At 36.9% G+C, this 16621-nt stretch overlaps 1 protein-coding gene across 1 annotated transcript in view; it reads left to right on the top strand.

The window, feature by feature from the left end:
* The window catches only part of MALRD1 (MAM and LDL receptor class A domain containing 1), a gene marked incomplete at its 5' end in the record, with an annotated part of 881642 nt that overhangs the window by 355283 nt on the left and 509738 nt on the right, over window positions 1-16621 (top strand). Inside the window, one exon of the mRNA XM_036760519.1 lies at window positions 1222-1435. Coding sequence (XP_036616414.1) covers window positions 1222-1435 — 214 coding nt within the window. The remainder of the gene's footprint in view (window positions 1-1221; window positions 1436-16621) is intronic.

Here is a 16621-nt window from a genome sequence, read left to right on the forward strand (position 1 = left end):
CTGACGACAACTGAGTTAAAGTTGGAATATCATCATATTTCTGAAGAAAAGAACAAAGTTTATGCTCAAAATGCAGTGTGAGGGTCAAAGCGACCTTGTCTGCCCATTATTCTTTAGAGCTTACAGGCAATCATTCTAAATTCACTAAAAAATGAGAGAAAACTTCCTGTGATGAAAGCATATTTGTACCTGGGGGCTAAAATAGAGTGTAAGAGAAACCCATCTAGTAGTCTCCATTAAAAGTTGGGATGTAAAAGTAAGAGAATGTTTGTGTTGTTGAAACAGTGTTTTCATAATTGTCAAATCACCTTGGTTTGCTTGTTCGTTTCAAAGTGCGACATTAATCCTTCTTATTGTGACTTTCTTCTTATTTTTTTAGGCTTTTGATTTCTACAATAGGTACATTTCTTTCAAACAAAATGAAACATTAGAACTCTATTTGGCACACAAATGGATCAAGGGAAACTTACAAGCATTTTACACTCAATAGATTTGGTAAAAATACAAAAAAAAATCCACTCAAAAATAAAAACCTGGTAGCTAGGTTTGGTACCTTTTGCTCATCTGGACAAGTATATTTGGAGGCAGATGAGGAAGTAAGGTAAAAGAAGAAAGCAGCTGTTAGGGAGGTAGCATTGCACAGTGGAACACTGATGACTTTGCAGTCAAGAGCATATGTCACTTTCTACGTATGTGACCTTAGGCAAGTCCCTAAAAGAGACTTTCCTTGCCTAGACCTCAACTTCCTCATCTGCAAAGTTGAGGGACAGTGAACCACATTGCTTTGCAAACCCATCTAGTTCTAAAGCTGTGATGTTATGAATTCTCTTCCTTCAGTGAACTATGCAAGCCAGTGCTTAGCATGTTGCCTAGTACATAAGAGGCATTTAATGAATGTTTATTGACTAATCGACAGGCCAACTCAACTCTTCATGTTTCTCCCTTCCAGATCCAATAAAATTATGAGATAGGAAAGAAGTTATCTCTGATTCCCTTCACTGGTAAAAACACCAGTGCATAGAAATGGTGCATTGACTTCTACCCTTTCTACCAACTTGCTCTACTCCTATGCTTCCTGACTTGGCTCTATCTAGATATAAACTGGTTCCCAAGATTTCTGACTGTACTGAGTCAGCCTTCTAGGTGGCAACTATTTCAGAATTGTCCCCTGAACTTGTTGAATGACAACTCTCTCCAATGGTTCTTTCCATTACTTTGTAGATTGTCTTCAGGGCAATACATGGTGTCAGTTACGTGGGAGATGTAGCAGTGGATGATATTGCCTTTCAAGATTGTTCCCCTCTAATCATCTCAGAGAAAAAATGCACTGCTCAGGAATTCCTGTGTGCTAACAAGCACTGCATCCCAAAGGATAATCGATGTGATTTTGTAGATGATTGTGCTGACAATTCAGATGAGAACCCTTTCATTTGTGGTGAGTAATGTTGTTCTGTGCTGTCATTGCCTTGCCAGTCCCTTCCTTGTGTTTCCCTTCATACAATATAAACTCCTGAGTCATGAACAGAAGCAAATATACTCAAGGATTCCAAATGATTTTTTGTACTAAGATTAGGAAGGAAATGCCTGTGTGTGATGTAAGGACTTATCTCCTAAAGGCCGGTTCATCCCTGATAACATTCACCCCTGATAACACTCATGACCGGGAACTGACTTTTCATAATTTCCTCATGATGACTTGAACCAGATGGGGAATATCTGTACATTCTCCAATGACTGCCCTGCCACCCTTCCCCACCCCAACCTCCATAGGCCAGGCCAGTCTACATCTATTAAACTTTAATTAGATACACAATGTTGATATGAAGAAATTTCTGGAGGAAAATTCTGGGAAAGCAACTGGGGAACACACATAGGATTCCTGCAAGTTACCACTTGAGCTGAACTTTATTTCAAATGGGTTGAGTGGAGGAAGGAGCACTTTTTGAGTGAACAGCCTCTGAAAATCCACAGAACTGAGAGTCAGAATATTCTGTAGAGGAAACAGCATGTGGGCCAGTCTGGCTGGAGTGTAGGGGATGAATGTGAAAAGGCCAGAAAAAAAATAGTCTGGGCCTGGATGGTGAAGGGTTTAGAAAATCAGGTAAAGGAATTTATATTTCAATTCCAAAGGCAAGAGGGACCTACAGGGGCTTCTTGAGCAGGGGAGTGACATGGTCAGATGTAATGAACGAAATTTCAGCATTACCTTATATTCTCACAAATTTTGTATGTAGATTTGGGCATTATCTGGCTAGAGATGTTAGTTAAATCCTTTGCAGCTATGATCACTGAGAGAAAGGACAGAGAGAAAAGATTACCTAGAAGAAAGCATTGGAAAATAGCCATGATGAGACTATTGGACATATGTGATAATGCATCAAAAGAGATTGAAATGTGGTATGGGATCTATAGGAGTTCAACAATTAGAACATAGTACTTTGACAATTGAGGAAGGAAAGAGAATTCAGAAGGAGAGAATGATCACCAGTGTCATAGGATCTGAATGGGATCTTTGAGGTTATCTAGTCCAACTGTTTCATTTTACAGACAAGGACTGAAGCCCAGAGAGATGAAGCAACTTTTCCAGGGCCACACACATAGAATGTAGCAGAGGCAGAATTCCAGCTCACGTCCTCTGACTCCACTACTTCTACCTCACTATGTTGCAGAGAGATCAATAAGGATTGAGCAGGTGAAAGGCTATTGTAACTGTATTTATTGATCAAGAGGTCATTGGTCTCCTTGGAATTAGCAGTCCTGGGTCAGTGGTGGAATCAAAAATCAAAATAGCAGGATTGAGAAGTGAGGAGGAAGAAAATTCTATATGACTTTTCTAAAACTTTGGCAGTGAAGGGAAGGAGTCATGTTGGATGACAACTTTATAACTTTTCTATAGTGTTTATTGGGGTCAACTGGAGGTTCTTGGAGGCTTGAAGAAGGACCTAAATGTGTTTGTAGACAACAAGAAGGCAACCCATATGTCAAAAGAAATTGAAGATAGTAGAGGGAGAGCAGTGATGATAGAAAGGCTAAATAGCTTTAGAAAATGGAAGGGGATAGAGTTGGTGAGGAGAAGGGCTATCTATTAGTGGAGCAAAGAAGGAAAAGGGAAGATAAGGGCTTAAAGGCTAGGATGGAGGAAAAGAGGTAGTTAATGATAAATAGCTTCTCTTTTCTTATGAAAATGAGTTGAATTCCTTTGGTGAGAGGACTACAGGAATGTATGTATCAGATCCTAGAAGAAAGAAGGCTTGGAATAGTGTTGCGGGGGAGCAAGACATAGAGTCAACTATGGAAGACTAAAAAGTTTACCATATAATAGGCAGGGCCCAATATAAATTTTCAAGATCCTTTTCAAATGGCTCACAACTTCTTCAGTACAGGTTTATAGCACATGGGAAAGAGAAGGTTGATGATGGAAATAACCCAGCATTAGGCAGGTCACTAACTTTTCTGTTTCTCAGTATCCTCATTTGCAAAATGATGGGGTTGAACCAGATGACCCTTTCAGCTCTAAAATTCCTACCCAGTAAAATTGGTTTTTCATCTGCACCTAACAACTCCTCCCACCTCTTTTTTTTGGCTTATCTCTTCAGTCATTTTCTGTGTCTGTAACTTGCCCGTTTTTCTTTCTATGCTTTTTTCTTTTGATCTTCACAACAACCTTTTCTGTTAAGTAGGGCAGGTGTTATGCTTTTGATTTTTACTTGTAATTTCACTTAGGCCTCTTCCCCCTCCCCCAAAGATGTAGCTTAAAGCAAACATTTCAGTTTTTGAAGTTTAAATGCAGTCCTGGACTTGTTGGAGCTGCTTGGGCTAAGGATCTAAGAGCTGTCAGAAGTCTTTCCCCTCCCCATGAAAAACTGGCCAATTTTGAGATACTGCAAAGTATGCTGAGGTGTTCTTGCTTACAAAGGTAGGCCCATGTCTGGTAAGACAGACAAAAAGTCATTTTTACCATTCCATTTTACCCCTGGAAGTTCTTTTTGGATAGGCACTTGAAGGGATGTAAGGTACAATACCCAGAGACCATAACAAGGAAGAGATCCTAGCCCTTCAGTGGACTGAAGGTCTTCTTTGATTAAACACACATGGGTGGCCACTTGCATAATTAACATTGGGGTGAAAAGGCTCAATGAATTCCTGATGTTGTATAGGGGAAAAAAAAAGGAAAACTTTCCAGCCCTTAAAAAACCCTAACACAATAAACTTTAGAATAAAGTTTAAGAGGAATCCACATATTCGACTTAGTTTCTCATTTCACAAATATTTATGATAACCAAAGATAGTGGTTTTTGACTCCATATTGCTTGTATTCATTATGTATTTTCTCTGCTTGTTTTTCAGTATGTGTTACAATCTTTGTGTGGCTCATGGCCACCCGCTGAACTATGAATGTTGTTATTATCCCATGATATGTTGCCTTTGGCAAAGCTCTAAAATCTCAGGGGAACAGAAAAGAGGGAAAAGCAGTATCACTGAAATTGTATTCAGGTGTTTGGCTGAAACCCAACTGATTGTTAGATCCAAATGACAAATTCATTTTTAGTTAGAAGGCTAAGTTAAAAAAAAAGACGTTAGGATTGTAAAATCCCTGGCAGACTATGAACAGGTAGAAACCTATCAACACAGTATGTTTCAAAATCAGAGAGGAGTAGAAGATGTAAATCCTTTTTCTTCTAACACCCACTGGATTTAGAGTTCAAGGACATGTATTCATATCCTGGCACTACTACTCTGTGTTTGTGAAACTTTGAAAAAGATATTTGTGTTCCATTAAACTCAGTTTCTTCATCTGAAAATTAGCGAGTTGATTGCATTCAATAAACTCAACAAGATAAATTACTTGGGGGAAGGATTTCCCAGTTGACAAGGACAACTGGAAAAACTAGAAAGTTGTCTGGTTTACAAAAAAAATTGGTGTGGATCAGGATTTCATATCAGCATCATATACCACAAAAATTACAAACTGATCCTCTATTTAAATAGGAAACATCATAGCACTTTTAAGAAAGGGGGAATAAAGGGAGTGAGGTATTTCTCACAACTATGTTTAGGGGGAGAATTTTCAGCAAAACAAGGGATAGAGATGATTACAAAAGATAAACTAGATTTTCAGTTATGTGAAATTGATAAGCTTTTAAAGGAAACAACATTAGTGAAACAAAGATAAGAAGGAAGGCTATAGAATAGGAAAAAAAATCCTTGCATCAGTCACCCCTGGTGATGGTCTGATACCTGAGTTATTGTATAGAGAAGTAATACAAATGTGTACAATCAAGTCATTCCTCGCTACGTAAGCAGGCAAATTTCTCAGAGGAGAGAATCTCATATCATTAATAGATTGTGCCAAATCGCCAATGATAAGAGAAATGTAAATTAAAACAAATGTGACACCATTTCCTGTGATTTGGTCCACCTATTGTATGCAATTATGAGGAAAAAAAGTAACTGAAATATCTATAACCTATGACCCAGAGATCCCAGTGCTAGTAACATACACACAAAAGAAAAGGCCAAGGACAAAAAGAAGTATCTCATGTATACACATACAGACACATACACATGTACATACACACACACACACACACACACATATATATTGCTTGTATTTACCTTGATATGCATCTCTCTCCCTCCCTTTCTCTCTCTCTCTCTCATTCTTTCATTTCTTCTGATAGAATATAAGTTCCTTGAACTCAAGGAGTACTTCAATTCTGTCTTTATACCCCTAGCAACTAGTGCAGTTCCTGGCATCAAATAAGTAATAAATAAGTTCTTAAATGATTAACTGCTTTTATGCCACAATATTCACAGCAGCCTATAAATATCTTAGTAAAAAAATGGAAGGAAGTTGAGAGTCGGTTGTGTTATCTGAAAATAATGAAATATTTCTTGCCCATAACAAACAATAACTATGAAATATTCAGAGAAACATGGAACGACTTTTACAAATGAATGCAAAATAATTAAGCAAGACCAGAAAAATAATCTATGTAATGTCTGTAGCAATTTGTTTAAAAAAAAAAAAGAATGCTGAATACCATGTAAGTGCAATGGCTAAGTCTGACCTCAGGAAAGATTGGTAACTTCAGGCTAAATAGGTGGGCAGATGTGAAGGAGTATATTTGCAAAAGGCTATTCTGTAAAAATAAAAAACATTATTTCAGCTAGATCTCCTCTCCAAACCTTTGCAAGTATAAATTTTATGGTCGTATGCTAGTGTCATCATTGTATGAGAAATGATCATAGTTTCATGGGTTTAGCTGTGGAAAGGACCTCAGAAAGCATATTGCCCAACCTTTCTCACTTTATAAAAGAGATGTCTTGGGCTCAGAGTAGTTTAGTGCCCAAAGTCACATAGATAATAACTGTAAATGATAATGTACACTCAGGTCCTCCGATAGCTTCCTAAAAAATTGTTGAAAGATTAATGTTGGATGTGGAGTCAAACTATAACATAGTAATGATGGCAGTCTAGATTTTTTAGGGTAAAAAAATCCAACTCTTTTTGATCTTTTAGACCTTAAATACTTTCTTGTACAGTTAGAATATAAGATCTTTGAGGGCAAAGGCTATTCCATTTTTTGTCTTGCATTCCTACTACATAACAGAGTGCATTGCACAGAGTAAGTGTTTAATACATGGTTATCCAATCAAACTGAACAGTCAAAGGCTTCATTCCATAAATAATTTAACTGAGACACAAAAAGTTCAGCAAATATTTTGAAATTATACACTTGGTCAATGGAAGAACTGAACACGAAGTGAAACTTTCTGATTCTTAATGTTCTTTACCTGATCTATGTAAAATCTAGACTTTCCTGAAAGAAGAAAATCAGTGAAAACAATTTTGAGAAGATGGGAAATCTAGCCTCCTCACTTTAAACATAGTCTTGCCATAGATAAGGATTTATTTTTCCCTCTCATTACTTACTGGCAAGGGCTCAAGAGAGTTGGAATCTAGTTTCAACATTGCAGTGGTACATTTCTATTGGAGAAACATTTGGCGTTCTCAAATAATTCAGTTCTCAGAGATTTTTATGTCTGATATCAAGTATCAGACAATCCTGTGGTAGAAATGTTGCAAGAACTGGTAATGCAAATCTAATGGCATGCTTGTGTGGTACTGGAGAAATCAGTTATTGCTAAGGAGACCCCTGCCCCACAGGCCCTGAGAAAACCCCAGTTTGCATAAGAAAGAACAGACCTTTTGGCATTTAGTCCCTGGGGCTCCATGACTTCTCCAAGGAATGTCAATAGATAAGATCATCCCACCAAAAGATAACCTGTCAGAATCTTTGATCTGTCCCTGTGCCCCCAGACCACCTTGTGACCTGGTCCATAAATTTCAAGAGATAATTAACCACTGCACCCTGTTTTTTTCTGTATAAATACTACTTTTTCACCCCAATTTGGGGCCATTCTGATTTGGATTGAACCCCAAATGGTTGTAGGCTAATAAATCCTCCATTTAAAACTTATGCTCTGTGGTGTGTCTCACTCACTCTTTGTATACCACTTGTTTCACTGATCACCATTTTTAACTATCATACTTCCAGTCTCTTTGACTAAAACTCCTTGGTGCCATTTAAACAAGTGTTATTTTTAATATTTTAGAATGTAATCTCCTTGAAGGCAGGGACTCTTTCAGTTTTGGTTTTTTATTCCAGCAGGGAGCACAGGACACTCTAAATTCAGAATCAAATAAAATAATTTTAGCAACCTGAGTTAGGGATGGGAAATGGGAGACGTTCTAAATGTAAGGAACAGTGTGAGCATATATACAAAGACTAGAAAACATGATGTTTTAAAAGGTGGTGATCAATCTGATTTAACTAGATCATAGAATATACGAGGGCAAGTCATTTATATATTGTCATCCTGAAGGTTTGGTTAAAGGAGGCAAATGGCTAGGTGATATATAAATTCATATAGTTTATTCCCTTGAAGCTAGCAGATACATGATCAAGGAATCAGAAGCTTTGGATTGACTACAAGAAGAAAGACAAGGTTTAAGTAACAAATCCCAACTACAGTTTATGATCTCCATATTAAAGAAAGGAAGTTCTTAGGTAAACAAGACAGTTGACAAGGGAGGGTCATTTAGAGATTATAATCACAAGATGAAAATGTCTCTAGCTCACTGTTCAGAATGTTGTAGACATTCTGTCACCAACAGGAGAGATACCCCTTGTCAATCTTATCTGGTCTTTGAAGTTGCTGATACAGAAAGGGGGATTTTTAGAATAGAGCAAAAGCAGTTTGGAGGCTTTGGATATTATTGGGGTTCAAATAATCTGAAAGGATTGATAATGTCTATGATTTAACCACATTATAGTAGGGTGAAAAGGCAATCTAGAATCTTGAACCATTACTAAGAAACTTAAATACAAATATTATCTGAAATGATGGTCAATTTACACAAAGAATGATTTTAGCAGCCAATGATTTTTGGAGACTGTGTAAATTAGTGCAGAGTTAAGAAGAGCAAGGCTGAGTCTTGCCTCTGAGATTTCCTGCATTGTCTCCATGACTGGAGCAACTCTCTAATCCTGCTAGTTTCAGAGCAGGAGTCAGCTGGAAACATCAGAGGGGGTATCTTCATTTTCTCCTACACTAGTCCTTAATCCAGTCTCTATCAGGATAAAAATAGTATAGCTACTGATCGTAGGATAATAACACTACTGTATAGTTCTGATCAACTTTGGTGGATAGAAGTTCCCTGTATCAGCAAAATCACAGGTCTACTCTCCTTCCCATCTCTTCCAAAAAACTTTGACAAAACCAAAACAAACAGAAATCTTTCTAGGGCTTCTTAAACTTCTTCCACTTGTGACCCCTTTCTTAGCATTTTGGCAGCATTCTTGGCCTGAGGGCCTGCATTGTGCAAAGTATGCATGCTTTTTATTTAGAACCAAGCCTGCAGTAGTCCCTCCCGGGCAAGCTCCACCCCAAATACCTCAGATTCATTATGCATTTGATTTTTAATTAATTTTTGGTCATTGTGCATTCAGAAACCTTCTACTGTGGCCAAATTTTTTGTGACCCCACATTGGGTTGCAACCCACAGTTTGAGAAGTGCTGGACTTTAGACAATCCATTAATTATAGGCAAAAGGAAGGAGGTTATGCCCAATTTCTTATTGTATAACCTCATGCACTCCCACAACTTCAACTAACACCTTCCTGTGGATGCTCCAAAATCTCAGTCTCCAGATGTTGTCTTCCTTCTGAAGACCAGCTCTACATTCCCAACTGCCTATAGAATACCTCTATCTTTCTGTCCCACTGGCACTTTCAAATTCACCACATTGAAAACCAAATTCATTATCTTATCCCCAGTTCTCTTCTTCCTGCGGATGTCTCTACTAATATATGGGTTAAAATCATTGTCTAAATTACTCAGGTGTGACGCTTCAGAGGAATTTTTCATTTCTCAAAGTCTCTCATCCCTCCTGCTAAGTTAATTTGAAAAGGTCTTTTCTTGAGCTTTCCAATTTTACTACTCATATCTCATTTGGAACATTATAACAGCCTCCAAATGAATCATAACATTCGCCTCCCCTACTCCCCAGGCCATTTCCAATTCTTCCTGAAGGGCAGTCACCCTCTTGCTTCCCTTTCTGTCTCCTCCTCTTCCATTAGAATATAAGCTCTTAGAGGGAAGAGAATATTGTGCTTTCCTGCATTTAAATAGCTAGATAAAGCAAACAATTAATTAGTAAATGCTTACTTACTCTGTTCTAGGCACTTCTTTTGGATCCCTGGTACCTGGTTGTATGATAGTAAGATTAATAAATGTTTTGTCATTCATTTACTGATGAAATAAGACCAATACAAATCAATCTATATGTATATATGTATATACATACACATATATATTATTCGGGGGCAGCTAAGTGATTTAGTAGATGTAGTATCAGGTCTGGAGTCAGGAAAACTCACCTTCCTGAGTTCAAATCAGGCCTCAGACACTGACTAGTTTTGTGACCCTGCACAAGTCACTTAACCCTGTTTCCCTCAGTTTCTACATCTGTAAAATGAGCTAAAGAAGGAAATGACAAACCACTACACAGTATTTTTGCCCCAGATGGGGTTACAAAGAGTCAGACATGACTGAAAATGACTGAACAATTACAATTATTTACTGAGGTTTTGTTATTTTTATCAATATGCAAGTGACAGCATGATATAGTGGAAGTCAGAAGGTACTAGAGTTCAAATACAAGCATGCCACTTAATAAATATATGATCCTGGAGAAGTCACTGAACTTATCAGGATCTAAATTTTTCTCATCTGTATAATGGGTAGCATAATACTTCTGCATAATACTTGTACTTTACGTGGATTTTGTGAGTAAAGCAATTTTTAAAAAGATCTTAAAGCATTATAGAATCTGAGTAGTTATTACTTACATCATAATTCAAGAAAATGGGCCTTACTCTTCTAAAGAAATGAATACTTTAAAAAGTAGGCAGTGTTTCTGTGATTTTATTGAGTGAATGTTGAATGGCTTTTGTTTTACTTTGGAAGATTATGTTAGAAAGTAGGTCAGGCATCTTAAATGTTAATAGGCCCGGCTTCACTAGGACGGATCAGCTGTTTTGAACCCCTGGGATTCATTAGTCCAGGCTGTAACAGAGTGATTGAAGCTCAAAAGCTTTTTCATTAGGTCTCCAAAATAATCAATGGTAGTCCCCTGCCCAACTGAGAGAATTTGTTCTAGTCGTCTACTATAAAGATTTTTAGAATATGTAGTGGTTTCTGTTTTGATATTGGAAGACTGAAGGAAATTACTCTCTCATGGATAATAGTGGTATCACCCATTGTCCTAATTTTAGAAATGCTATTTAATTGTGTGAAGAAAATAAAATGTGAAGACTTCACAGGGAAGATTTGTGTAAATATATATATATATATACTAAGAAATGTTTAAAAATCAAGAAATAGGGAAATAGGGAAGTGGAAAATTCTGAGGACATGAGAGTCTGATGGCTGAGCCTCTGGGAAAGTTTACCCTGAAACTTTTTGTGCTTTTTTTCTGCTTCTGGTTTAAAGATTTCCTCAGTAAGAATAGGGTTGCTGTGACCTGCTTTCCTTTACTATAAAAGTACTGTAAAAGAATGGAGAGGGTCTCCCCCTCCCCTTATTCTATTCTCCTTCTTTAGATTTATAGATGTCACCACAGTTGTAATCATTAACTAAGGGAATGGGAATTGGAGTTTCTGTGCCTTGATTTCTTGGTTCTCTGTCTAGCTTTCATGCTCAGATTGTAAGGCCGCCTCCCAGCCAATGGTGAGAAGGGTCAGAGGTGGGCGGGAATTCTCTTGTGTTAGGTATAATTATTGGTGCTTTGCCTTTTGTAAAGCACCTCCCTTGCTAGGTCTGTTCTGGCAGAGGACTCCCTATTCTTGAGAACTGAATAAAATTTATTTCTGTTCCCACCTTGAGATGGCTCCTTATTATGAATTAACTTTTTAATTGGTGAGGGTCTTTCATCCCACACATTTGGAAAAAAAAAAACAGGATAAAACAGAGAACAGTAGATTGCTTGAGTAGCTTTTATTTTTAAGTAAGAAAAAGTAGTTTGAGGGAAAGCACTATTGTAAGAAGAAACTAAGCATTGGATATATACATGGAAGTCGAGAGTTAGCCATTAAAATGATAAAATAATAGACTCTTAGAATTGCAAAGAACTTTAGAGGTCTTCTAGTCCCTCTGCTTGAATTTCCTTTCCATCTTTTCTTATTAAAAACTGAAGACAATGATATGGGGAGACTGAATACTTTAACAAGAATTCTGTTATTGTCAAACAACTCTAATTATTGAGAGTTTGTTTCTTATACAAAGCCAATTCCATCTCTTTGTAATTTTTGCCTATCAAACATTAGAAGACTTCTCAGTAACTATCCTGTATAGTAGTGTTGGGTTTGGAATCAAAGGAACCAAATTTGAAACTTAGCTTTACCTTATAACTAACTGTGTGTGTGCGTCCATGGGAATTTCTTTCACATCTCTGAGCCTCTATTTCTTTGTGTGTAAAATGAGGAGATTGGTTCATTGATCTATAAGGTCTAAATCTATGATCCTAAGTGATTCTCCTCCTCCTTCCCCTATGTTTTTTCTCTTCAAGGCCATAGCTAGCATCCTTAACTATATGTGATATGATGGGGTTTCTGATCACTTACCATTACATTTACTTTCCGCTAAGCACATTGCCATGTCCCTTTTTAAAGGAAGCCTCATTCCAGATTACAGTGGATATTACTTCCCTTGATCAGATCTCTTGATATCTCTCTCTCTCTCTCTCTCTCTCTCTCTCTCTCTCTCTCTCTCTCTCTCTCTCTCTTTCTCTCTCTCTCTCTCTCTCAGAATATCATCAGAATAATCTTTTCTTTTTGGACTGCACCTGTGATTTCGTTAGAGAAGGGAACTCCCAGAATGAAATTCCCGTTCCCATGGTATCTTTTCTCCAATTGATATTCTTAGAGAGTAGCTTGGAGGTGTTGAGAGATTCAGTGACCTACTTAGAGGCAGATAGCCATGAACCTATATCTTCCTGACTACACCAAACTCACTCTCTGACTTGGACTCTTCATACTTCCATGAATGAAAACCATTACTGCAACATCTTTTGTAGCAGCCATCTAGCATTGTTGATGAATATTGATATGAAGGTTAAGTAAAACTTCAGGTCTTAAACAAATACCATAAAACCAAGTACTCTCATCCTTTATCTATACAATTTCTTTGAAGAAAATATAAATGCCAGAGTTTGCATATATCTGTATGAATTTATTTCCTTAGATTTTTTTTTTTAAATTATGCTTGACTGCCCATTTTCCTATTTAGGTCTGGTAATGAAATTCAACTTCACAGCAGCCACACATTTTGCAATGTCCTTTATAAAGAGACCTAGATTTTCAAAGTAACACCCCCACCACCACCCCAAATCCCTCCTGTTTTGGGGGAACTAAATCAGTGACTAATTGGGAAGCAGTAGTCCCCACATTTAAAGTTGAGTGCTTTAGCTTTAGAATGGAAACATTGGGCTATTATTTGAAATCAATTTTTGTTGTCAAGGTCTTCTTTAATGTAGTCAAGGCAGGTAAAGTATGCCTTATAGGATCCTGGTTTTAGTCTTAAACTGTTGGCCAAACAAAAATCACATCACAATGCGCAACTAGCTCTCTCAAGCACATTGCTAATTCATTCTGCCAGCAAGTTGCGTATATGAAAATGAAATGCATCTTTTCAGCTTGTAATGCTGCCATTGCTTTCCCTGCCTCTAAAATCAAGAAAAGAGAATAGAGAAGCTTGGAAAGTCATCACTTTTAAAGTATATTTAGAGCAAACAGAACTGGGCTGTATACTCTTTGGGCCCTTGGTAAATACTTGTTAAGTGACTGATGACTCATTTTTAGTGATTGCTTTTTGCTCTCACTCCTAGGTTTGACCTTTAAGATGATGGCAAACATAATCCTGACACACTTCTGTATTCAAATAAAGAAGCAGTAGCCTTGGCCTCCTGACTTATCAGATAGATTAGCTTCCGTAAGGCTTTCTGGGCAAAAAGATCTGGTTTCAAGCAGTTACTTTTAGGGCTCAATCTGTTGATGGTAGGGCCATCTTTACTACCCTCTATGCATAATCAAGTATAAACAGATCACGTAATAGCTTTGTTTAAAGCCAGTGTATAAAGGGAGAAATGTGAATAGAGAAAGGGCATACCATAAAACTGAAAATCTATGCTTCTCCCATCTTTCTGATATTTTTTTTTTTCTTTATGCTTCTCTCAAGTACATTGTAAAAGTGCCGTATAAATGATTACGCAGAGGTAGTTAGAGAACATGGCAAACATTTGGGATATGCTACTGTCCGAATTAATGTATTTTTAAATGTATCAAATTTTCAGAATCATAATTGCTTACTTTTCATGAACCAAGACATCCCATATAGTCATACATACATACATCCCATATATTCATACATACGTACAATAAAATTATGTTATTTCACAGTTGCCTGCTTAATAATACAGCAGACATAACTCTACCCTATTTAAATCATTAAATGAATGAAAAATAACTACACTTGTTTTTAGAAGGATAGGGCATGAAAGTGACAGATATGGTCAGAGGTGGTACCTCTTTTGATGATTTAATCATCATTAAGTACAGTGGACAATTAGCACCAGATTTTTTTCCACATGTCTTTTCCTTGAAGCCATGTATGACTCCCATTCATATCCTCTTCTCTCTATCCCCAGAAAGGATTCCCATTTCTGGCCTGCCAGAAATTACTTAGTAGTTAGGTTCATAAACTTAAAACTGGAAAGGATTTAAGAGGTCGTTTATTCCAACATTTTTATTTTGAATACGTGGAAAATCAAGCCCAAAGAAGTTCAAAGTTTTGTCCAGGCTGGATAAGAGGCAGGATTTGAACATAAGACTGCTTACTTCAGAGTCATTGTCTCTACATACATACCATTTCCCCAGTAGAATTAAGTATCGTGAAGATAGGAATGGTTTTTGTTTTATCTTTATGTTCTTAAATCCTAGCATGGTAACTTGTAAATAGCGTGGGAAGCTTCATATACATTTGTTGAATTAAAGTGGAATTACATTTTCAAGAACAGGAAGCTACTATAAAGATTACTTTCCCCCCCTCATGTTACCAGATAAAAAACCACAGAACATGAAAGTTTCCACTACTCACATCTCATTGCAGTCAGGCAAGATCAAAGAATTCATGGTTGCATTTCTACATTCCTCACTGATGATTTGGTGTCAAAAAATTCTGGAAGCGTATCTTCACATGTGTATTTAAAATCAATAGAAAACGTTCACAATGAAGTCTTGCTTTATAACCAGTTTTTCAAAACCCTTTTCATCATATGAAATAAATTGCACATTCATTTTTTTTGAGGGGGGAAAGCAGGGCAATTGGGGTTAAGTGACTTGCCCAAGGTCACACAGCTATGCACATTTACTTATTGTATATTTCTTTAAATTGAGGTTAGATACTCTTCAAACAATAAACATTTTTATTTGCTTGCTCAGTCTTACCAGCCTCATCTGGAAGGTCAATATCCTTCATTCTAGGATGATTTTCTCTGTATGAAAAAAATTACATTGAAACAATTCAGTCTGTAATTCTAAAACAAATAGAATGATAAGGCAAATGTAAGAAACCTTTCCATTCATGTCTATCATTTATTTGGTCTGTTCCCTAATCAATTCAATGAGATTCCAACCATAGATCTTTAACAGTCATCTGAGAGATACCTCCCCATGAAGTGTTGGAATGCCCATGGGAATAGTGCTGATAGGATACTGGTAAATCAAAATAATTGATTAAGTGAAACTTGTGGGATAGAAAGTCTGCTTAGAGGAGTCACCTTTCCCTGTGCTATATAAAATGTCACAAGAGACTTTCTTGGGCCTTGACATATGACAAGTGTTAGATCTAACACATGGCAGTGTTAGGTACTTGCATGCATCCTAAGAAGATAATTCGTAGGCAGTGTTCCCAAACTCCAATCTTTGAGTAGATTGATTGGTTGGCTGATTGATAGAGAGGGCAATATACTCCCAGAATTGAGCTTTCTGGCTAGAGAAGAGAAATTCCTGAGCAATGCTTACTCAAGACAGTCTATCATGTGAGTCACTTTGAGATTTCCTGCAGAAGCATTCATGCTTACTCAATACAGTCTATCATGTGAGTCACTTTGAGATTTCCTGCAGAAGCATTCTTCCTCAGCACAGTTTCAAGAGTTTGAAATTTCATAGATTGAACCTTCTAGAGAGGAGAAGATACCTTAATGCCATTTGCTCCTTGGAAAAAGATGTTTGTCTGTATTTTCCCTGTATAACATTTCTATTTGGAGAGCAAAGCTGGAGAGTTATCTAGACACCAAAGTCTAATCAGAAGATTATTTTGTTCAGTAATCCTCAAAGTATTTTTACTTTTTAAGAAGAGAGTCAGCTACAGTATGGTACTATTAGATTTTGGTGGACTGTTGGGACAGAAACACAGTGAATTTGTTGGGTGTTATGCATTTTCTGTGGAGGGGGAAAAAGTACTTTCATAGATCCAATTTTCATTTGTCTTATTGCATGCTGAAGATTCTATTACATACATTTGGGGAATCTTTGAATACATTAGAAGATTTTATTGGAATGACTCCAGGTGGGGAAAATGGTCCAAACAAAGAAAAAAAATGACTCAGAGTCATTTGATTGCAGAATCATAATTGCTTACTTTTCATGAACCAAGACATCCCATATATACATGCATACACATATATATATACATACATAGTAATTATGTTATTTCACATTTGCCTGATTAACAATCTAGCAGAAATAAGTCCACTCTCTTTAAATCATTAAATGAATGAAAAGGAATGAAAAATCCTCTAGCAATGACTCTAAAATCTTCAAGAGGTAATGTTGGAATCAGAGCACTGAAACATCTCTTTCTCTCTCTTTTGTCTTTCACACATACACATTCATGCTTTTACGTCAAGTAATCATACATTTTCTAAATAATGGCAAAAGTTTAAATTTGCTTTGAATTTAGAATAACAATTTGAATTATTCTTTATTTTAATTAG

Source organism: Trichosurus vulpecula, chromosome 5 (assembly GCF_011100635.1).
Source record: "Trichosurus vulpecula isolate mTriVul1 chromosome 5, mTriVul1.pri, whole genome shotgun sequence".
NCBI classification, from domain to species: domain Eukaryota; kingdom Metazoa; phylum Chordata; class Mammalia; order Diprotodontia; family Phalangeridae; genus Trichosurus; species Trichosurus vulpecula.